Raw genomic sequence first — 24,332 nt, 5'->3', positions numbered from 1 at the left:
TTCAGAAGCTATTATATATTTGTGGAACAGAAATCTATCCAGGTTATTAAGCACAATGATACTATTTCTGGCTTGGGAAGTAGTAAACTGAAGAATACTAACTGGAGGAGTTTTCTGGGGAAATATTACTACATACATGCCACATTCTTTTCTAGTTTCCTAGACTTGTGCGACTGGCTGCTATTAGAGGCAACATGATGGGCTAGACAAGACTCTGTCCAAGACATTACAGCTATTTAGGGTCTGAAATGTTCTACTGCAGCCAGATTTTATTTCTTTTGGCTCTATGACTTATTTTCTTACTCCATTAGTGGAGTGCTGATTTTTAGCCAAACGTTCAGAGACTTTCACTCTACACATCGTTGTGTAATTGATGCAAGTTAAACTGCAATTAGAAAATCTTGGTCAAGTCCACACATTTTGCTTAGTATTAAGTGACCTGCCCATTGTAATTCTGTGGCCAAAGTGTCACTGAAAACTCAGAGGTCACTTATATACACGATTCAGCGAGGAGTGCCAGTGATTTAACTTTGAACTCAAGAAATTTTGTCCTGCTCTCTCAGAATTAGTAGCAATGATATTAATGACTTTCTAGGGCCCAAACTTTTTCAGCAAAGTAAGTGTGCAGTATATGTTCCTGACCAGTTGACAGCTGAGTATGTCTACTTTTGCAAGCTGGATATTTGTGTAACTGTACATGTAACTGGTACAGCTGCACAGATAAGCCCTGATAATTACAGCCTTCATCCATTGGTTTATATAAACTCTGAGCTAGTTCCTCAGCTATAAAGTGGCTTCAGTGGCTCTAAAATGTAGAGTTTTAAAATGGAGCTTCATTTTTTTTGGTAGTTCCACGTGCTGTGGATCTACCTGTTTAGGTGCTTCCATGTTTCTTCCTTCTTTGCCTCAATTCTATCTATTCTCCTGTGTCATTGAAACCAAAGTTCTTAAATCCCATCTTCATGTTAACTGAGCTCTAACCAGCAGAAGATCAGTGCTGAAATTATGCATGAAGAGACTAACCTCCATACTTTCCTTTCCCTCCATTAAGATTCACTTGTTGCTGGTACCAGAATGCCCTGTACGGTTTGAGAGTTTGGAGAAAGAGTTTGTTTCTTTCCAGTAGCAGATGCCAGAAGTCCTGGCCTTCTTCTTTCTTTCTTTCTTTTTTTTTTCATGCCTTTTTCCTCTATGCATTTTGAGCTTTTACTCTCTCCTGTCTTTTGGATGGATACTTATACTGGATACCAGCTATATCTCAATTTGTAGAAAGTTTAACCAAAGCTCTTTATATCTTCCGGTAACATTCACTTTTTTTTTTTTTTTTTTTTTTTTCTTTTCTCTTCTATCCTTAACTTCCTCCTGGTTTGATAGGAAGGGAAAGAAATCCATCTTTGGCATAGCAAAATGCATACCACAAATCCACTCTACTCTGATCCTGGCAGTGCAGGCTGGGAGTGACTGATTTTGGATAAGAGAGATCTCAGTGTGTCAAGACAGAATCTATGCATCTAAGAACCGACTTTTTCTGGAAGTCCAAGGTTACAGTCCCTTACCTCTTCAGCTATGTCAAAGGACTTCCTCTCCTTCACACGAACTAGCCTGAGCTAACCTGCCTTTAGTACTGTCAGGAATGCACTTTAAGAATCTTTAGGGCTGATACAGATCATTGTTTTCTTCCCTCAGTTTCCTGGTCTTTCTTTCTCATCTGAAACTAGTACACAGTCATGGTTATCACAGTCTAAGCCACAATCCTGGAAGTTTTTCTGACTTGAATTGCTTTACAAAGTTAAAAAGAGAACAGAACTATTTATAACCACAGTAAAAAAACACTGGCAACTGTAGTCCAGCTGCTTAGCATTCAATTAATTTAGTTCAGTCAATACTGCATGGTACATAGTTTTGTCTGCTCGTATTGTAAACGCATCTTGCCCTTGAGCACTTACCTCATTTGACTAATTAAGATCTACTTCTAAGTGCTCCCATTTTGTTGCCAGGCACATTCCCCCAAATTTAGATACAGCTGTTACACTTTATGAAGAAATCCAGGTCCATCTGTTCTGTGTTCTACTGTGTCAGGTCAAAACCTGTTCTCTCATTTAAGGGACCTCCATTTTCAACAGGATAAGATCGACTGTGTACAAATCAAGACCCTGTGTGCTGTTTGCTTATTCCAATATGACTTATACAAGTAAACCTTACATTTCTGTGCCATATTGTTGTGCCTCATGTGTGGTAATGAAAATAATTTTTAATTATTTAATTCAGGTGCTTAAGCTTTTCAGAAAGATTACAACTGAGGAAAATACTAGGCCAGCATTTGGGCTTTTTAAAATAAATTATAAGAAAGAAATTTTCATGATCCTCTTAGTGTTCTGGCTATGTGAGTAGCTGAATTTTCAATTTATGCACAATTGGAAAAAAAATTTAAAGTAATATCTTGAGCTACAAGAAAAAATTAATTCAGCTGAAATTAAAAATAACTTAATGAAAAAGTATTAAAACCTCCAAAAGTACTTTTCTATATGAAATTTGTTACAAAAAGAGCTCCAACTATTCGATTTTTTCGAAATACCACTTTTTTTTTAGAAAACATTTTATAATGCATGCTTATTATGCATTTATTACATCTTTTCTGCATGCATAACTTGAAAAAACAGTTTCATATTACTGAATCCATACACTAGAATGGGGAAAAATCCTGGCCTGAAAAAAGCCATGTTGCTCTTAATTATCTTACAAGATCACAGAATGGAATGTAGATCTATTTGACCACTGTTTTAATTGTTTTTTTTTCCCCATCTACTTAACATTTGTCACTATAGGTAAATATTCTATGTTGTCAAGGACGGTAGGAGAAAAAAAGGCCTATGCAGAACCAAAATTCAAAAAAAAAAAAAAATCCAGATTTCTACTTGGCAAATAGATTTATAGCTGTAATAGGGAAAAAAAATGAAGCTTTGGACTGAGTTCCAGTCTTAGTTCTACAGAAATAACTCTCACTGCTTATGATGCTTGGATTGCATTGTCATCTCGTTGCAGAAATTTACCACCATTAAGGGACTGAGATAAGCCAACATCATTTTAAACACCTTGACACATATTGCAGTACACAGCAGGGCTAAGCAGTGAAGCTACCAGCATTTTTTGGGCTGTTACTGCTGCTGAGACTGAACTTGTGCCAGGAATCATTGGTATAAAATTGCAAAACTACAGTAGAAAATAGCAAAATTCTGTTACTACCAAGATAATATATGTTAATTTTCATTGATAGGCTTCAATGCTATGCAAAATTGATCCCTCTCCACTTTGCGAGGGGACCTGAAGTGCACCAAGGGGACAGAATCTGACAAAAACCACATGAATCAAACCTAGCGTCGTGGTCCAACTACTCCTCTGCATTCCTTTCTACTGTCTAGTGTGAAAGAAAATGTGTCCAGTTACTAGTAAAACACAGCCAAAACATTTCTCAGGGAAAAGCAGACATCTGGAGCAAACTCTTCTCTGTTCACGTTAGCAGCACTCTGTTGTGCAATTTCAGTAATGTGAGTAAATGCAAGAACAAAGCTCAAAAAGCGCCATAGGAAAAGAAAAGGCTGAAAGAAACTTTGAAAGGTTATCTAATCCATCTCCTGCACTGAGGCAAAGATGGCTTAGAACACAGCACGCTTTGCCAATATGTTCCATTATTAATTTCACCCTGATAAATGTTTGATAAGCCAAAGAAGACAGGTATGTAGACAAACGTTAGGCCTTACGAGTCTGGTATGCCTGTATAGTCTGTACCAATAATGAGAATCAACAAGTTGCATATTCCCTTGAGCAATGCATTGGATTTTGGAGTAGAATGTAGTTTTGTACTGAAGAGATTAATGGCTTTTTTGACACCAGGCTGTCCATGATACCATTACAGCTGCCACTTTTCCTTATCCACTAGGGAATGAATATGCTGATTTCATACGCTGACGTAGAAGAATGAGCTTTTTTGGTAGGGAGTGTACTAAGTCTATTTAGTATCTGCAGATTTCTGTAGAGGAAGACACACAGCTCAGCAGTATTAGGTGATACTGGAGGGGCAGACGTTCCATGTAAAGGTCCGATGTCATACAATCAGAGCACTCCAAATATTCTGTGTCCCTAATCTTGTTGATGCAAATTCTTGTCCACAATAAGGATGTCAAATATTTGAATTAATAGTTCTGTTGCTTTGCTCCTAAACATGAATTCAAATATAGGTAGTCATGTTCTACGTGGATTGGATTAGAAATGGTAATATGTTAAATAACCCTGTGTCTTCTCAGGAAGAGCCCCCCATAGGTAATTTAATGTTCATAGGTACTTACAGAATATAAATGAGTAAGAATGGAGACAGACTACACAGGAGAATAACACACTCTCCCTATATATATATTCATATATGTGTGTGTGTGTGTGTGTGTGTGTATATACACACATATACATATGAATGATATAAAAATAATTATAACTATACATTCTGAGTCAAAAGTCAGTCATTGATACTGATCAAAACTTCACCTTACCAGCAGGAACAGATTTACTGGGGAATAATCTAGCAACCTTTAGCTACTGTTTGATTAGCTCAAAGGGCTGAGCACTGTGCTCAGAGTTGCCTTTCCACTTTCCCTTGTCATCAGCACTATGGCTAGGCAACACTGACCCCAGAGTTCAGTGCCTTATATGAAATGAATTGTTGTCTAACTCAGTTTTCATCTACATGCTGATAGACAGATGTCCATTGTAGAAAACAGCACTGAACTTTAATGTTAACAGATATTCAAAAGATTGAGGGACAGAAAAGTGCACCTATCTACAGATAATTCCTGTATAGCCAGGGAGATTGGACTGGCAATCTGGGAAAGTTTGTGCTGCTATTTCTGTATAATACTGATGAACTGAGGTCTGCCATTCAGGCACGGACCAAAAATGATGCTTTCAAGGGGGAAAAAAAAGGATGAATATTTCAGAAGTAACTGAAATGGTAAATGTTTTCTTGAAGTTTCCCACACACTCAGGTTTGCTGAAAATGACCACTGTTTCTTTGTACAGTTTACTCCTGTAGGAAAAAATGGATGTAAGTTTATAAAGAAGATAAATCTGTATGAAATAAAGCTGTTAAAATTGGTAGCAGAAAGCTAATGGAAGAGGTATTAAGAATTTTACCTGACTGATAGTTCTCAATTCAGCGGATTGCTCCGATGACTAGAGCACTAGCATGTGAATATACTGCCCATTTAATAAAACTATTTCATGTTATTGTTGTGTTAGTTCAGCTAAGCAGTCCTTTTAGAGACCTGAGGCACTACTTTTTTATTTACTCGTATCACTGCAGTGTGAAGGAGCACTAGGCATAGACCAAGTTCCAGATTGTACAGGTACTGTATAGAGAATTTCTTGAAGTTTAATATCTGTAAACTCAAATGCATTTTGGGCAAAACTTTATTCTCACAAATTAAAGTGAATCTGTTAGTACCTGAATCTTACAATTTGTTCTAGGTTTTGTTTTACACACAACTTGGCAGAAGACTAATAAATGCACAAACTATACTTAAGGTTCTAACATCCTAGTGCAATTGTATTATCTCAAAGCACAACGTGTCAGTTCTTCAAAAAATGTGAAATGACATCCAGAGATTATTTTTGCTGCTGCTCTCTGACTAAAGAAACATAAAATTATTCTTTACTAACAGAAAGTTACCTAGAGCTATCATACCAGCCCTACAATCTTGCATTCTGGTGACACCAGTCATGCCCTTCTTCAGACTATGAATGTCAGGGTTTGTATAATCTGAGAGTGCCTCAGGCACCTAGATACATCAAGGAAAGCCCTGTCTCAGACATATTTCAGTCTGATATCACTTTTGAACCTGACGAGCAGTGGATTTGTGTTAACTTAATAACCCCTTAGAATGTCACTGGGATATTACAAAGACTGAGAAGTACTGCACGGGATTTTCATCCCAGGTACATATGTATATCTCCCTAGGAAATCAATGGGAGACTCATTTAAGAGCAGAACACAGGTATTCCTGTGGAATAAACTCCAGATCTGGAATTTCTTCTCTTCTGGAGAAGGGGAAGAGCTCGTCTCCCACCATGTATGTCTTCTAAAGCTTCTCTTCTCCCCAGGTAGGACCCCCGCAATGAACCATATGATAGAGAGGGAGGTGAGGCTGCAGCTAGGAAATGCACCCTTTAACACAGCCCACGTAAGCCCAAGGAGCCCAGATCATCACAGAGTGTTTTCTGCTCTGTCTAGAGCTGCTCAGTGGATCACTAAAGAGCTGCAGGCTTAGAGCCAGGGCTTGCCTTTGTGCAGTGAGTGGAAGAGAGCTCTTCTGAGTGGAAGAGTGGATGAGTGTCTGAAATTGTATGTCACTGTATCTGCAAACAGTCAAGCCTTTGCCTCCCCCCCTCTAAATGAGTCCATATTCTGAAAAGCAAATTCAATTATTCCTTTTGTTGTTTATCTGGCTTGTAGCCTACAAGAGTGACTGAAGATTCAGACCTGCTGAAGTTGATGTGAGAAGCATCTATGCCCCCAGCTTTGCTCTCCTCTGTGGCTATTAGGGGACTATTTGGGCCCACTAGCAGTAGTTCTGAGGCTACTGAAATGATATTAAAATAACAAAGGTATTTGAAGTGAAGAACGATATACTTTGCTGTGTGCAACAGAAAGTGCTTAAGATATACCACGTAGGTGTCTGACTTGGCTAATTTCACATTCCTTCAAGGGTACTAAATTGCTGGGTATCAAGTATTTGCTATTAAAATCTGCATAACCATATAAAGACAAGCTAGCCACTTTTTAAAAAATAAAAAGGGAAAGTAATAAACTATACTATCCACACTTGAATAACTTCTAAATTTGTCTGCAACGTACAAATATATTGTGAAAATACAATAAATGGCTCTAATCCCTCAGGAAAAGTAATCCTTCCAAAGTGTATGAGCACAGCAGTCTCCATAGCTTAACACTAATGAACTGCGAAAAACTAATTTTTTTGGCTTGGTGACTAAATTAAAAAAATGAGGGGTAAGGAATGACTTAAATTGAGCCAAAAGAAAATATTTTTAATTTCACTGAAAAAAACCCCAAACAAATGCAGTGCCATTTGATAAACTTCTCAGTTTCCCAAAATGTATCCGCAAAAAATCTTGGTCAGCTCCACCTACTCTTTTCCATGCTAAGCTTTCTATCCCAACGCTGTGTGTCTTCTGCTGTGGATGTTCATGCCACTCCCAACTTCAAAATTACTCCTCCTGTTTTGCTGCCAGAATGCTCTCTGCAATGATGAAGACTGGCATTTGAACTATATTTGGAAATTTTAGATCTATATTAACTTCTCTCTATATGTGAAGTCTCCATGGATGATCACTCTGAGAGTGAGTTTGTGGTGATAAAAGTTTCAGTGGGTGCATTCTATATGGGATATATAGGATGATACAGGATATATTACCTGAATGTCTTTAGAGATTATTAATATTAAAGAGTTTCAATTTACAAAACATATTTTTCCCCAGACAGTGGTCAATTTGTTGTCAGAATGGTCAGTATATGGGATTATAGTACAAGTTTTATGTATTCCGATTTCCAACCCAGCTCTTGCTAGCATGTTTCCTATGTACTGTCTTGTTTTACAAGTGTGCTGTGACAGTGTGTTTTTCTGTCTTCTCAAAGTTAACTGTTCTTTTGTTAGGGTTTGTAGCAGCTAGATGCTTGAATTAAGGTGTCTGATCCATGGCAGATCCCCTGTGAACTCAAGCATAAATAGTAGGAAGCAGCAGAAATACAGAAGGCAAGGATGATAGGTTAACTGATGGAGATGCACATACACACTGGTTACTGTTGTGAATTGGATGAAATGCTAAGAATCTCAGATCACTTACAGCTAGCAAATGTCAGGGAGAGCCTGACAGAACTGCCCCTTCACAAGATTGCTGCTACTAATGCCTGCAGGAGCATTTCCCACAGCACATGTCGAGACTTATCCTCTTACTATGTTTGCTTGCAAAAGTCTGTATCAAAATTACACTGCACTAAAGGAAACGGAAGAGATTGATTGAAAAATATTTTTAATGAATGGCCAAGTTAATTTTGTTCAACTGCAACTCCTTTTTGCTTCACATTCCCCTTATTCTAGATTTAATACTTTTGTGCTACCTTTCATGAGGCTGTATGTATTGCGTAGCCACTATGAACTAATCTCTAAGCACTCACTATCTGTGTTTAGGTTTCTCTTGAGGTCTGTTTTCAGTTATCCTGATCATAATGCAATAATCTGAATTGTATATCAATTACTAATTGTTCTGCTTTTGTTTCTACTTTTCCATATGGCCTGAGGTTCTCAGCAGAACACTAACTGCTACTCTTAAGCATGTGGAAAAAGCCCTTCATACAATGAACACTACAGTATCTATCAACACAATAAATATTACAATTGTATTAACAGCTCCATTAATTCGAATGTGATAAAACAGGGGCATAGACCTGACTGTTATTCTAATAACATCTTGTTTATCTCTGGACTGTTGTGCATTAGCTGTCAGGGCCTGGACTGCATACTGTCTTCTAGGAGTGTAGCTGGCTATGCTCAAGGCCAGCTCCCTGATAAGACCTGTTAAGATAAAGTTGGAAGAAGCTTAAATAGTGCCACCTCTCCCTCCCTTTTCTCAGGAGCTGCTTTTAAGGTGGGACTTTCACCCTCTGCCCTATATGCCTGTGCCTCGATGACCTGGACCCTGAGCTAATTTTGACTTTCTGGCTTGACTTTGGACCTGCCTCACCACTGTGGACTTGTCCGGTGATCTGGCTCCTGACTGAACCTAGTTGCAATCCCCAGGCCTGCCCTACTTGGGGCCTATGAGGCTAGGGAGTAAAGTGGGACAGAAGATAATAAAAGGAACTCTGTCTCTTCGTGTGCTGTGTGAAGGCGTGTTGCTGACAGGCAGCTCCACTGAAAGAAGTCTCCACATACCTATTTGCACACACCAAGACTGGTGAACTGCTGCTATACAAATAGACAAGATTTATGGAAACAAAGTCCAGTAAGTATACTTGTTCCCAAACAATTCTCTGACAGGAAGTATCAATGAATGTGCACATGTGCTACAAATATACATGAAAGTGCTTTGGGAGGAGGTGGGAGGAGAGTATTTTTTCAGCTGTATCCCTTTCACTGAAGTAGCTCACTTAGCTTCTGGCTAAGCTTCCCAAACACTTTTATTGAATAAATGGAGAGGCAAAAAGCAATGACAATTTCTTAAGCCAGCTTTGATATATAAGTCAATGTACTTTATAACTGTTCTATATGCTGGCCAGGAAGAAGAGCATATTCATGCCTCTAGCTGAGATGGTCGTGCTATTATCAGACCTGAACTACATCTCTAAGTAAGATGTCTGATCACTTGGAAGGGTCAGCCTTTACTGGAACAGATTTTTCAGTAATGAAATGGCATGTTCTTCCGTGTAGCATTCTCATCTATATGCAAACATGCCATGGATTTATGCGGATTTCTGAAAGGTGTGAATGGTTTGGTTCATTCAATTGTCTTAGAGTGTCCTCCTTACCCTCCTGTGACAGTATTGGAGCCTGAGGATGTATCAAGCCTGCCTGTTCTTAAGTGTACACCCATTTCTCAGTTTTGTATTTCTGATGTACAGTTTGGCATTCCTATTTTCTCTGAAGTATTTGGGGAGAGGGGTTTATGTCCCAGAGCTCAGAACTTGCATTGCTGACACAGAGAGACTTGTCTCCTGACTCCCAGCACAATAAGCATCTTCCTTTAATCTGGACTGTTGTGAGAAGCAGACAGAAAGGAAAGAATTAGACCTCACACACCTGTATAAGGACAGTATCTTCTAGATCCCAGCTCACAGGCAAGAGAAAGATTGGCTCAGAAATGCCCCAAAGTTCAGAAAACCCAAGATAGTGAAACTCCTGAGGGAAGCCAGGAAGAAGTAAATGCCCCAGTTTCCAACAAGTGGGACAAGCTCCTGGTAGCATGCTGTCTCTCCTTTTTCTGAAACACTCTGCTTCTCTTGCCCTTGATTTCTACCCCCTACCCTGTAAACTAATTCCTCCTCCTACGCCCTTCTTCTATTTATCTTTGAACTTACGCCTCTTCCTCTTCTCCTGCATACATGATTTATTTTCTTTTTCAAAGTAATCTGCTGAAACCTCTGTATTCAGGTTATAGGTCTTCCCAAAGAAAAAAAATGTCAGAATATTTTTACCCCATGAAATTTACAGTAGACTTTTTCCTCTTGCTCCAGTTTCTAAAAAGGTCAGATCTGAAGTGCAACTGATAGGGTCACTGACTCTGGTGTGCTTTCATAGCTCCCAGCAAGATGGACAAGTAGAAACTTCTGTGGCCTTCACATTCGCACAATGTTTTGTTTTGCTCCTGACTGAAACACCTGTGTTTAGATAGTGCAGCCCCTTCCTGGGTCACCCTGTTGTTCTTCTTCAGGAATAGCATGTGCTCTGCAGTAGGTATGTTAAAAGATAGAGAGCACTTGCAGTCTGGCTGGAACGGTAGTTTAATGCTAAGGTATTTACAGAAGGGATTTGGAGGGCCCAGGTGTAACATCTGGTTGCAAAAAAGTGGAAGTGGAGACTAGGAAGGGGGGAGGAGAGGTGTTGAACTGAAGTTGAGCTGGGAAAGGAGGGAAAAGGTGTTTCCCTAAGTGTTTAATTTTTTGTTGTTTTTGTTTCTCAATACCTGATTCAGTAATTACAAGTTTGTTAATTGATAGTAAACTTAATTTAGTGAAATTCCCCAGGACAAGACTGCTTTGCCCATGATACCTTGCAACTTGCTTTTATAATATTCTGAGCAACCAAATCCTACATTGCACCTCCGGGGTGCCTCAGGAGTGAGGTCTGAGAGCAAGACACAGCGTAAATGACAGCGTACCAAATGTAGAGGCCGGATCTTAGCAATCCCTTGGTTAAAACTGTTGCTTCCTGTCTACCTTGTCCTGATTGCTCCTCTCTGGCTCAAGCAGAATCCTTTGGAAGGGGAGAAACGATGCCTTTGGACAAGCAACCAATTATGCTTGGTGGGAGGAAGCAGGATGAAACAAGAAGTCCTTTTGGGAGTTTTTGGCTACCTTAGGGAAAAGGCATGGGTAGATATAGCCCAAAGATCAGGCTGCATCTGGTATTAGCACTCTCATATTCATTAGTGAATTTTTACTGTCAGGCATGAATAAATTACTAAATATCTGGTGGCTGCAGACAAGCAAAGAAAAAGCTGTCTGGGAAAACCTGGATTTAAGACAGGTTTTACATCTGTAATAAAAATAGCCCTTTTTGTTTGAGGTGTAGGTTCTTATATCCTTGCTAGTTCAAATGCAATCATACTCTGGATCAATGCAATCATGTCTCAAGCAGGGAGCTGTGATAAATCTGTTCAAATCTCATTCTGTCAGATCACTCTGTGTCAACAGAGGTGACAATGAAGCCTTAGGTATGAACACAGTTGTTTTTCTCTGGCAACAAATGATCTACGATTCCAGTGGAATATTTATTGATTCACTGCAATGTCACGTTAAGTTGGTTGCTATATTATTCGAGCATTAAATGTATTTAGTGTTATGTCTATTTCTATTTGAAGTAGACAGGGCCATAAAAACAATGGAGACAAGGAAGAACTGCCTTTTTCTATACTGCACCTGACTAATTAAATCTTCCTCTTTTTCCCTAAGCTCACACTTTTCAGGCTTCTCTATGCTTGTTCAGTTCTCCTATGTAAGTGAACTGGTTACTAACAGTGCTACTTATAAGGTTAAAGCAGGGTTCAATGGTAGCAATTGTTGCAGTGTAGCTTCCTGAATCATGCTGCAGCATCACAGTTGTCATAGAGACATAATTTTTAAGGCCAGGAGGGACAGTTCTGATAATCTGCTCAGACATGTAACACATGGTAGCTTGCCAGTAAGACCATAACGATGCCAAATGGGAGCACAGTCTGGCTCCCTTCCTTGTGACAATGACCCACATTTCACTTAAGTTGGGGGGATGCTAGAACAGAGACCCAAGTGGGGATTTAATTTATTGATGGGATGGAGATCTCTGCACATCATTTTCTTCCTGCTGAGTACAAGTCAGACACAAGCTTAGCCCACAGGGCCATGATGTGAGTGTGATACTGGCAACTTCAAAGTGACAAAGAGTACTATAGCAATAACAGTATCCCACCTTCTGGCTGCAGCAGTGAGGTCAACACTTCTATTTATAATGAAAGATCTTAGAGTCGGCAGCTGTGTGCAGTCAAAAGTCTCTGACAGACAAGGTCTGGAAGATTTAGCTGCAGCAGTTTGATATTATCGTCTCTGGTTGCCTGCCTTCTTCCTCTGACTGCACCTTTATCAGACAAGACGTGTTTCTGACCTCATCCATGCCAGTTCTGAGCCTGCTGGTAATGAAAGTGGGCTTGTGCCAAAGCATTGGTTGTGAACTGCTATAGGCCAATGTTAAGCTTTCAGTTCTACCCCTTGCCAGAGGCTACCTGGTATAGCAGAACAAAGCTGGGGGATTTAACATCTTAAATTGCTAAAGTGACATCCATCAGAGCTCACATGATAATGCCAAGTACTCTGACTAACCGCCTACCAAGTGCACAATTTCCTCTGTCACAGGATCACAAAATGATTGAGGTTGGAAGGGGCTGCTGGAGAACATGTAGTCCAATCCTCCCTGCTCAAACTGTCCTTAACGTTAATCTATGAGAAATGGATTATTATATATTCCAGCTTTGCCAACAAAGCTTTTCCAATTATAAAATCTTCTCTTTTTACATACAGACATTCCTAGTGGTCATCACACTATTAGGCACTGGAATAGATACAAAGCCTCTCATGTGTTCTTCCCATCTGCTTCCACAGAACTTGAAATATGGTGAACTATCTGAGCTAAGCAGTGAAAACTTGTGTGAAGGAACACATACAACCAAAATGTTTTCCTGCTCCTAAATGTATACATTTCTCTGATTGTCAGCTGTGCAGAACTAGCCTCTGCAGTTGTTTAAGAGAGCTTCAGGAAAGCTAGAAATTTATTTTTGTAAATGAAAATAATCTGCTGGCTCAATAGAAGCATACATTAGCATTGCTTTGGCTGCTTTGTTGGAGACATTAGGCCAGTGTCCTGATTATATGCTACTTTTCCCATTCCTGTCTGGTATAGTGCCCTGCTATTTGCAGGGCATTATATTATTCACACGTAAGTATTAATAATGAAAACTCTTAGCACTTCATATTTTCAGGGGGTTGTCTTTGGCTAATTTCCACAGCATCCCTGTGAGGTGGAATGAGTCACAGCTTTTCTATTCACAGATTGTGCTATGTTCATATCCTCTCCGAGCAGCTTAAGAGCAAGCCATCTGTGGAATTGCCTGATTTCTCCAGAGCATGCTTCCACCGTAGGAGACAGGCTCCCTTAAGAACACAGAGAAATTTACTGGAGAGGACCAGGTCGTATGTATGGCAATATTGATGTGCTTTAGCATTGCTACAGAACTGCTGTGAATGCAATGGGAAGCACTGAGCTTTTGAAGGGCCAAATATGTCTTCAGATTGTTTGGTTTAGACGGGGGGAAGCACACTGGGATGGGGAGAGAACTCACTTGGATGCCACCTTCCTGCCACCCTTCTGGGATGAAGCTCTCATTTTGAGAGAGAGCAGTGGGAAAGCAGAGTGCTGCACTGTCTTCAGCAGTTTTTCTGAACTCACATCCATGAACAGCCCAGCCATAGTCTGACCCTTGATACATCAGCAAGACTGCGCTGAGAAAGAAGACAAGATTTGAAACATAAGGAGGCAGCACAGTGCCATGTATAACACTTGTGAATTTAAGTGTGAAATCTGCTAGCAGACATGCTTTCCAGAATTTCTTGTTCATGGAACCGCTCAGCAGCCCCAGGTTCCTTGGGCAAAGAACTAGAAGAAGAGATAAAAATTCTGATTGATGCATAATATTTAGGGTTTTTTTTTAGGGATATTTAACAATGATGTGAGGAGTAGATAATCCATCTTAGCCATGCTCTAGTGTCTAGGCATTTGTTTGTCTCTCAGGTTTTTGTTTGCTGTTTATAATGCAATCATACTGCTGTGTGATTGCACCTGCAGGTGTGCAACTCCCTGCAAGAAGGGAGGTATTCACTCATCTGCAGGTGGGTGAGGATTAATTTAATAGCTACCCCTGTAACAAGTCTACTGCAGAATAGATATTTTCCATGTCTATACAGACCTTTGACTCGGTTTATTGCTCAGGCTTTTTTCTTAAATTCCCAACTGTTATGTGCATTTTCTACAGGCTTTGAACTCTTCCCATAGATGTTTATTTCCAAGCTCATTTACAGTGTCTCTGTTGATCAGATCTAATTTAAAGGACGAGGCTGAGTGAAGAGCATCCACTTGGAACAAACATTTGAAAAGACTAATGAAAAATCAGACATACAAGATTCTCAGTTAATGCAAGTTGTGCTGGTTTGATTGACATAAATGGAGCAATGCCAATTTTCACCTGCTGAACCTCAGACATCTTTCTTCAATATCAGACTACATGCTGCTGAGTGCTATTAGATTTAGGGCTAACTGATTAATATTGCATAGAGGTCTCTGCTATCTGTCATTGGTTTCATCTGTTGTTTCTGCATCAATCAAATTCGCACTGGTTACTGTCAGGACCAACAATAAAAATTCTGTTAAGAAATAAAGCAGGTAATAAGGGTAGGATGAAAAAATAATTCAGTATTACTGTTATTACCTTCTTCCTGAAGCCAAGAAGACAGTAGGCAACAGAAGAAGAAAGTCAGTGTCAACAGCAACCTAGAGCACATCTCCTCAAAGCAGTGACTGATGGTTTCTGCGAACCATACTGCTCTGGAACTTGGTCCATGTGAGTTAAAGTACTCACTGTACATATAATGTAGGACTGGACAAAACCACCTTCCTGTGCTTTGGAGATGGTCATAGATGGTCACAGTAGATGTGTAGTCGTGAGAAATGCTGCAAAGCCCAAAAAGGCGCAGGTATAAGAATGACAATCATGCAGTGTAATGCGTAGCTTTGTAGGTACTGTGGCATGCTGGATACTCAGTCAGAGTCTTGTGCTAGTTGGGCCCCACTGCAGAAAGTAACCGGGAGAACAGTAGGGCAGCACTGGAAAAGGGAGTTAGATTGTCTATTACCTTTGCTTTCCATGAATGAGAAGACAATGGCCAAATATGCATTCATGCACAGGGATGTAGGCTGGCAGGGCTTCAGTATACTCAGAGCGATTATAGATACGGCTGGGGTAACTGAAAGCAGATGTACAGAAAAGGCTGATGCGTGTTTGCCTAAGACAAGTATTCATTAGATGCAAAATAACCTTGCACAGCTTGCCATGCTACTTTGCCTGTTGTGGTGAGTTTTCTGTGTGCATCACTAGTATACCTTGCTGAGAATAAGCCATTGTGCTGACAGATGACTGCAGCTATTGAGCTATTTCACAGGGAATCTTGAGAGTACTGTCTCCCTGCTTCCCTTTCCAATATGCCCATCTGCAGTACCAAAACACCAGGATCTTAGAAGATGGCATTTTTGCATATCTAAAGAAATAAATGAGCAGATTCTATTCAGAAAATGCTCTTTAATAAATGTAATTTTCATTAAACCTACTGTGAGCATTTACTTGACTGAAATCTTCTGCTGGCAGAATAAAAAGTCTGTTGTTGTTAACCTAGTAGAGGATTTCTAAAATAAATTGACCATCCAAGAAAAGCTGCAAAAGCAAATTATTCTTGGAGAAACATTTCAAATTCTTTTACCAAGCAATTTAGAATCTAAATTCAAAGCTGCATCTCCACTGATTTGTACGAAAGCTCATATTGATTATGTGCTTACAAAGGAACAAAATACTTCATCGTGGAGGGCAATTTTGAAGGTATGTGACCATTTCAGTGCTTAAAATAAGGCATCAGAGTAACAGTATCCTTCTTACTGGCGCCAACAATTAGACGTTATAACCAAGCATAAATATTGTGCTAATAGCCCATCTTGCCTCATCTGTGCTACAGACTGTGTGTGTTTTTTTTTTCTGTGCCTCACAGAGAAAAACAATATCCACTTCACAGATGTGTTAAGATGTATGACATTTATGAATTGTATAACTGATGAAAACCTCTGTGGTTTTATTTCAGAGGTTGCAGATTAAATTGAAATCTTTCATGGGAAAATTTTCTACGGCTCAAAGTCATTTTATCTTCTCTGGTTAAAACTTATTTATCTTATATTTATTTTACTATACTATTAAAACATTTTCTACTTCTACATTTCTACACTTTTATAGCATTCTGAAACTATGAAAATGTTTTTATTTATCTGGCTGAAACAATTGAAGACTTACAGAATCTTTTGTAAAATTCACCCTATTAGATTTATTGGAATTTAACCTCTTATCAATTCAGAGCAAAAACTAACTTCATGAGTTTCTGCAGAGAATGGGCTATACTACAAAAAAAGGAAAACATTGTTTTTGTTGATAACATAGATAGTAGGAAATGTTTTGCGTAGTTAAGGAAGAACCCTTAAATCCTGGATCAGGTTGCTTCCCTCGTTATGTTGTATGATCCATCTAAACGGAGATTTGAAGGATAAAACTCTGTTCTTTCCCTTCAGTAAGTGAACCAAAATAGTAGATTTGGGGGAAAACTGTTAATCATTTCTACACCCTGATACTTTAGAAAGAAGTATTATTACAAAACATCACTTTAACAGTGTAATCCTGTAACAGTTGTAATATGAAAAATGGAAGTTCTTAGAAAACTGCTGCATTATTTTGCCTTGGACTCTGCTTTACTTGGTATTCATCAGTTTGTTTAGCCAGACTGTACTCTCTCTGTCAATGTATTCCAGGTTTTCGTTTGACCAGCAATTGAATAAAAATTCTCTTCAAAATCCTCAAGACAGAATCATTCTTTGAAGTTTATCATCATAAAAGTTCTAAAGACTACACGAATGATAAAAATTTGTAAATTTGAGCCTTGATGCAAGCTCATGGAAGACAATGGCAAGGCTCTTATTAACATTTATGTTGAAAACTCAAGTTTTTCCTTTTATAACCTTCAAGTGTATGGGTAAGTAACTGAACAATCCTCCCAAAACCTTTTTGGGTGGATCTTAATCTTGATGTTGCAGATGAATGCACAAATGTGAAGTAATTTATTAAGGCTCTGTGATTAGTAAGCAATAGAGATGACCAGTGTTCTGTTTTTGTCCTCTGATCTAATCATCAAGGAACTCTTCTGTAGTTGACAAAAGACTTTGAAAGACATCTTATCAGCTTGGATCAACAAAACACTGTGTATTAAGCATGTTTTGGCTTACATGCTATAAAAATGTACTAAATATTTTCGATTTGAAAACTCGCTGCAAGTTTAGGATCAGAGCAACTGCCTACTGCTATCTAACCTGTGAAGGTATTTCAATCCACGGTTGTAACTTAAGCAACCCTCTCCCCCCAGTAACTTACAACTTTCAATTTCTAGTGTGCAATTTTGTTCATCCAGAGGATATCTCCGTAGATCCATCATGCAAGCAGCTGTTGTTGTGATCCTGTTAGAGGAGAAGGGGGAAAAAAAACCCATGATGTTTCAAACCACACTTTACTTGTTTGAGAAACCTTTTTCTACAGTGGCTTTTTTTGGTTTAAATACAGGCTGATTGTGCACATAGAATCCTGGCATACAGAATAGCTTGTAAAGCAGGATTAAGGTGTTTACAGAGCAATATACTGGTTACTGTATAAAGCATAAGACTATATACTAAATATCATACAGCAGGATTTTGATTGAAATCTTTATGTGTGAAAGTGTGTAGTATTTTGAAGAAGATTTAATGATGAGACTTCTACTTGGAAGTCTACTTCTCATTTTTAAATTCTAGCAGTTAAGATGTCTTCAAATTGTATTGCATGATGTAATGAAAAACTCATGAACTGTAATATTCTCTGATGATTACTGAATGAACATTGAGAGAATAGCTACAATGTAGCCTAGGTTTTCCAATTCCTTATTCATTCTGGAGGGCATTTGAATTCACATTCAGTCACTGAAGGTATTCTTGGTAGCCTAAGTGTGTGTGGGAGTTCCTCTCTTTTGTTAGACCATAAATCTCTTGAGCACCTAAACAAACATTTGAAAGGAAGGTTAACTGGCTGCATCAGGAGTGTCCAGGGCTCAGTTATGGCTCATTTTACAGATTCTTTTAAGAAAGTCACTTACAGTGGTGCTTTCAAACTCACAAAAGTGAGTTAGCACCTGTATTTGTCTTATCCTGATAAAGGGGTTAGTAAATGCTTATAAAACTTTTGAAGTTGTGAATGAGCAAAATTGGCTTGAAATTTTACTGGTCTTCTCTCTAACAATTCCCACCTGAGAAGGGAAGATGCCTCTTTTCTTGATCTGGTTTTGGTCCTGTTATCCCTATTATTATGCTAATTATGTTAATTATGCTGCTGGAACACATCTGGAGATTTTACTTTTGATGTGCTGAAAATTAAGCAACATCTACACACTGTATTGGGATGATAATTCTTGCTGTTACTGAATTGACAGAATTTTTTTTAAAAAAGCCACATGCTTAATTACTTTGGCATGCCTCAAATTTTGTAAATCTACAAAAGCCATCTATCTACTTGCACACAAGGACTAACAAGCACTGTTATGAGAACCAGTCCATGCTGTTATGAGAACCAGTCCATGAAAATACTGTGGAATACTGCTTAAAGCACCATGGAGATGTTATAATTACACTTTTTCTCTAAGGCTAATTTTTGAGAGTCTCACATGTTGCACATTCCATTGAATTTCACGTCTCTTAATACTGTTTTGCATTTGTTATGGAAAAGGTTGAGGACTTCAAGAGATATGACCTCATTTGTTTCAGCCCTGAAACAAACATACCTGATTGAGAAGCACTGAAAAGGCACGCAGTAATCATTTGTCAGCCTTTCCTACTTAATAATGCTTAAGATCATACATAACTGAATATACTACCGTTAGTCAATTTTCAATAGCGAACAATGCAATTAATGTATACCTGAGACCAAACGTTCCACACAACTATTTTCTTTCCAAACATGGTAATTCTGATTAGTTTTTGCTCAAACATTCATGTTTTCACCATTCGTGTACAGTTTTTGTCATAGCGGACTTTAACTGTTTGCTTAGTGTGCCTGACCACTATTATAATCCAAGAACAAAAATAAATTTATGTTTATAATACAGTGCACTACTAATTGCAGGTCTAAAAGTGAATGGTTTGGATCGTGCAGAAAGAAGATAATACTAGTATTGGTTTCTTATAACAGTAAGTAATCCAAATATACCCAACTTGACCCTCAGTAATTTGTTGTCCTTCATTGTCTTTACATCACTTCTTGTTTTCAGTCTACCACAGAAAATAGAAGCACTTGATTTGTGTTCTACATTTCCCTCAGCTTTGTTTTGCACTCCCTGTAGTACCTGTAAGGCAGTATCATACACGTGCCCTCTTCTCAGAGGGGGAGGAGCAAGCTTTCCCTGGCATGATATAGCCCTGTAACAGCAGTGATGAATGCTGCTCAGCCCTTCTGTGCAATAGCAAGCAACTATTTTCAGGTAAATAGTTGCATACTGAGTGCTGTGTGAACATTTCTGCTGAACCCAAGTGATTCATGATCCACCCTGAGAATCTGAAAAGCAGTTAGCGCATTAGGGGAAAAGGAAACAGAAGACTTTACCATGAGACAGCTCTTGAAGGCCTGACCGACCTTCTCCAGGCTCCTCACTGGAAACACGTTTTTTCACTCTTAGATATTCACGTGTTGCTCCTCAGCTCTCCCTGACTGGGCTAGCTCTATTTCATTCTTCAGCTCTGCTCCTACAATTACTGCTTCTCTGTCTTAAGCTACCTACACAGTTACTGCATACAGTATGACCAGAGCAGCACGAAGCTGGTGTGGGCTAGAGAGTACCCAGTGCTCAACTCTTCTTGTTGGGCTCTGGTGAGCACAGGCCCCGGGCTAGCCTCCCTAAAACAGGACTCAAGGCAGCAAAGCTGAGGTTGCAAAGCAGTAAATATGGACCACAGGGTGCTGGTACAGCGTTTAAATGGCCACCGAAAAACGCAGAATAACGCCCATAGCCGAGGAGAGCGCTGCCGCGCACTGGCGCCGAGCCGAGCGCGTCCCCCGTAACGGCCAGGCTCGCGCGCCGCCCGCAGTCTCGCGAGACTTGGGCTGCGCGGGAGGACGTGCAGCCGCGCCCCCGCGCGCCTGCGCGTAGCTGCTGTTTGCAGCGAGGGCGGTGCCGCGCCACGTGCGGCGGCGGCGGCGCGCACGAGCTAAGCGCGTCACGGCCAGGAGGCGCTCGGGCGCGCTCGTAGTCTCGCGAGAAGGGGGCCGCTGGGCGCGAGACGGGGTGGGGGTTGCTGGGCGCCGTCGCCATTTTCTCGGCGAGAAGGTGAAGGTGTTCGGCGGTGGAGCTGGGGAAGGTTGGTGCCTTGTTAGGGAGGGCGACGCCGACGGAGCGCAGTAGCAGTTCGTATGCAGGGCCCAGAAACACAGCACAACGCGGGAGAGGAAGGACGGCTGGAGACTGGTGTGTGTGGGGAGGGGCTGTCAGGATGGGGAAAAGCCTCCACCTGGAGGTGAGCGGCTGAAGCAGGAGCCCTCCTGCAGCTTTGGAGCCCCGGGCACTGGGGAGGATGAGCAGTACGTAGTAGGGGATAGCTCTTGGAGGCTCCCTCCTGCAGGTAATAGAGGTACCAATATGCCAACTCAACATGATGTCTTCTGAAGGTGCTAGAGGTTCTTAAGTGTTATTGAGAACCTTAGGCTTCCTTGAAAATAACTGCTTGTAGTTGTCATAGAAGGATCCAGCAGTATTCATTACCTGTGATTTGTAAATCTGACTTTAAAGCATTTCTTTATTGTGATAAATCCCCATTGTGTAAAATTCTTAAGTGGTACTGTGCTCTGGGTAACTGTAAAACTTGTTTAAGGAGATAAATTAAACCCACATGTAGTCAGGGTAATTCCTGTCTTGATTAATAAAAGATCAGATTTTTTTAATGCTGAGTAAAAGGGAAAAAAACCTGTTTGTGCTGTCTCAGTGGAATTAGCAACTGATGGCTTGCATGTCTACCGGGAGCTTAAAGATATTAAAATGCAGAATGTGAGAGGGTAATGGCAGAAAGGGGAATGCAGTAGTCTGAACATAGGGCCAAAGCTGTAGTAAATCTGTATTCAGAGAAATTACTCCTGAAAGTCATTGGGTGTAAGCATTTCATGACAATGGTGGAATATCATGAGGAGTAGTAAAAGTTTAAATGGAGGACTTTTCCTGTACTTGAAACAGAGCTGTTTGTATTTGAGAGTAAGATAGGATTCTTCTAAGCTTTTTGATTTTTGAAACATGTTTTAAGACTTTTTGTTTGTTTCACCAGTGCTGGGGCTGCTTTATTCTATTTGGACAGTGTTATTTACCCTACTATCCTGATGATGTTGTTCTGACATACAATGCAAATCAAACCATGAGATTGTGCAAAAAACTAAGCAGTTAACATTGTGATATTTAATTTAATTTATGTTAGTACTCAGACATTATGAGTTGGAGGGAAGTCTGAATAGCTAAGAAATATAATATTTGCTAAAAACAAACTTCTTTTTTTTTAATTTTGATTTGGGTTTTAAATGGCCCAGTCCGTTGCTTAGCTTTTATTTCGGTGTCCGACTCTCTTAATACCGTATTCTCATTAAATGCCAAAAACAAAGTTATATGAAAGAAAAGCATTATTGCTCTTCAGTATTTGTAAAACTGGCTTCCTTATATAATTTGTCAGAATCTTTCCTGCAGGGCAGTACATCTTTTTGACCAAATGGTAAAGCCTAATGTTTTTGGTCAGCAGTGAGCAGTTAAAATAAGTTCAGAATGAGTGCGAGAGGTGGAGTTATGGTTCAGCACTTAGAACACTTCATCAAAATGCTGCTAAAAAGCTTTTTTCAAGTCTTGAAAAAAAAAACAGAAGCAATATTTAAGACAGCAAGAATGATTAAATATGGAGATGAACAGAGTTAAACAATTCAAGTTTTGTCATGAAATGTTTCCTCCTGTTTGGAGGAAAGTATCAGATTTTAATACGTTTGTTCTTTTTCTCTCAGTCAGAGTATAATTTATAAATATGAGGATATGAAATGGGATAAGCTATTATTTTTCCTTAAAAGCAAAATAAAATCTTCAAATAAAAAGTAACCCTGCTTCTCTTAGCTATGGCAGAGCTGAGGCTTGTAGTACACACTTGAAGTAGACCAGTACACCTCAGGTAAAAGGTTAAGGTTTCTCTTGTGTTAGTTTAACTTTGCTGATAGCAGGGAAGCTAATATGATAGCAGCTGGTTTGGCATTGGAATCCAGTTCCATATACCTGGTGGAAATTATAGCCTTAATTTTTCTGAAATCCAAAGATCTTTAAGATTTAGTGGGATGTTTTGTAGGCAGAGTTATTAAAGTGGTAAAGGAAGGCAGAAAAATCAATCTATGCATTTAATTTGCAGTTTTTTTTCTCTCTGTACCTGCTACAGCAAAGTTTCTGCTTCTCTTGCCTGCTGACACTGTGAAGTTCAGAGCAAAACCTGAGCAAAGAGAGTTTAGGTGCCTGGGCCTAGGAGAAAATGTTAACTTTAAACTTGCAAATGTGCCCAACTTTCAGTGCTGGAAGGAGTCCACTTATTAGAGACTTGCATGAGCATTAGCATTAGTTGGGTGAGTGTCATGTATTTTATATAATTCAGTGTGTACTTGGCTAAACTGTGTTTATCAGTCTAGGTATTGTTTGGTCAAATTTTATTTTTAAAAAAGTTACATTCATAAGTATGTTTAGGAAGGGCTAATAGGTAATGTAATAATAGTATTTTCAATGCATCTCGTTAAAAATTGGGAGAAAACTGGAATACAGATTCCTGAGCCAGATGCGGAAAGGATTTCAGTACTTACTTTTAAGTCCCTGACTCCATTAAGATGTGAAACATTTTTTTTTTTTTTTAAGATTGAGGAATAATTATAATTTAGCTAAATGTTTTGCTCCCTTCCCCCCATCCCCAAGATGAGTAGGAAATATATTGTGACTCTAGGGAGATAAGCTTCAACTGCCAGGTCACTGCTGCAGACTGTGTAGTTTGAGATAACACTGAGGTGTATAAGGAGAACATTTGTATGGATGTAGGTTAGCAACTGCAAAACACACTTCGCTTTAATCTTACTTGCAGAAACAGCAGAGTTGTTTAAAAATAAAAAGGATATTGACAAAGACATGTATCAGAAATATACAGCTCAAAGAGTTAAAGCTGTAAGCAGCTGAAAACAGAGCCTTGCATAAGAAGGGCCAGACAACCTTTATATTGGGTAAATTTACCAATTTATTTAAGTTGCACAGAGATGAGGCCATGAAAATTGTTTTAGACTTCCTGCTGTGTTTTATTGATATTCTGAACTGATAAATATTTGCTTGAATTGCCTCTCCTTCATCTTTGTTTTTAGTTGAGAAATAAAATTTTAAAATGGATTAAAAAATGAAAATAATTTCTTTTAACATAGTGATTTGGAAATGCTGTGGTGTGCCTCTCAAAAAAGTGTAAATACAATATTTATATTTTGGATTAAGTAGAGGGATGTGGAATTAATGCACTCTAAGTAACTAAACATTAGGTCAAAGCATTCTCCCAGGAGCATATTAGAAGTTTGTTATAATTACTTTAAGGCAGAGCTGTTATCCCTAGCCAACCATTGCCACTGTAATGAGCAGTCAGAGCAATCCACAGTGCAGCAAGCTTCTGATATGAATATGCCAACCTGTTTTCAGTGCAGTAACCAACCGTATCTCTGGAAGCCATCTCTGATACCTCTAGTGGACGGAGATGGTATGGAAAGACATCTCGGGAGTAGACTGTGTTCTGCCTACAGCCTTGCTACCTTTTGATGCTGCTGCCCCCTCCTTTCCCATCGCCACGTTCCCTTTCTCCCAATTTTCCTTCTTGGTTGCCCATAGTGAATTTTGAACAAAAGGACGTGATCAAGCTCTGAAATTCCTTTCAAGGCTGAAACATTGTTTTTGATAAGAAAAGAACTGCAGCAAGCAGAGAAGAAAAACAGTACTGAAAAATCAGAAGAATAATTAATAACAGTATGGCTGCCTATTGCTGTAGTGTAGTAAAAGAACAGGATTCATGCTGTGATGTGGAGAAGATTCTGAATTTATTGTCCATCTCTGTATACCCAGTAGGTTTCCT

General features: G+C 39.4%; 1 protein-coding gene across 1 annotated transcript in view; it reads right to left on the bottom strand.

Moving 5' to 3' along the window:
- Positions 1 to 24,332, bottom strand: part of GABRB1 (gamma-aminobutyric acid type A receptor subunit beta1) — a 136,112-nt gene that overhangs the window by 16,727 nt on the left and 95,053 nt on the right. Inside the window, exon 5 of the mRNA XM_062575514.1 lies at positions 17,539 to 17,621. Coding sequence (XP_062431498.1) covers positions 17,539 to 17,621 — 83 coding nt within the window. The remainder of the gene's footprint in view (positions 1 to 17,538; positions 17,622 to 24,332) is intronic.

Source organism: Rhea pennata, chromosome 4 (assembly GCF_028389875.1).
Source record: "Rhea pennata isolate bPtePen1 chromosome 4, bPtePen1.pri, whole genome shotgun sequence".
NCBI lineage: Eukaryota > Metazoa > Chordata > Aves > Rheiformes > Rheidae > Rhea > Rhea pennata.
The sequence above is the reverse complement of the archived record's forward strand: the minus strand, read 5'-3'. Positions and strand labels throughout refer to the sequence as shown.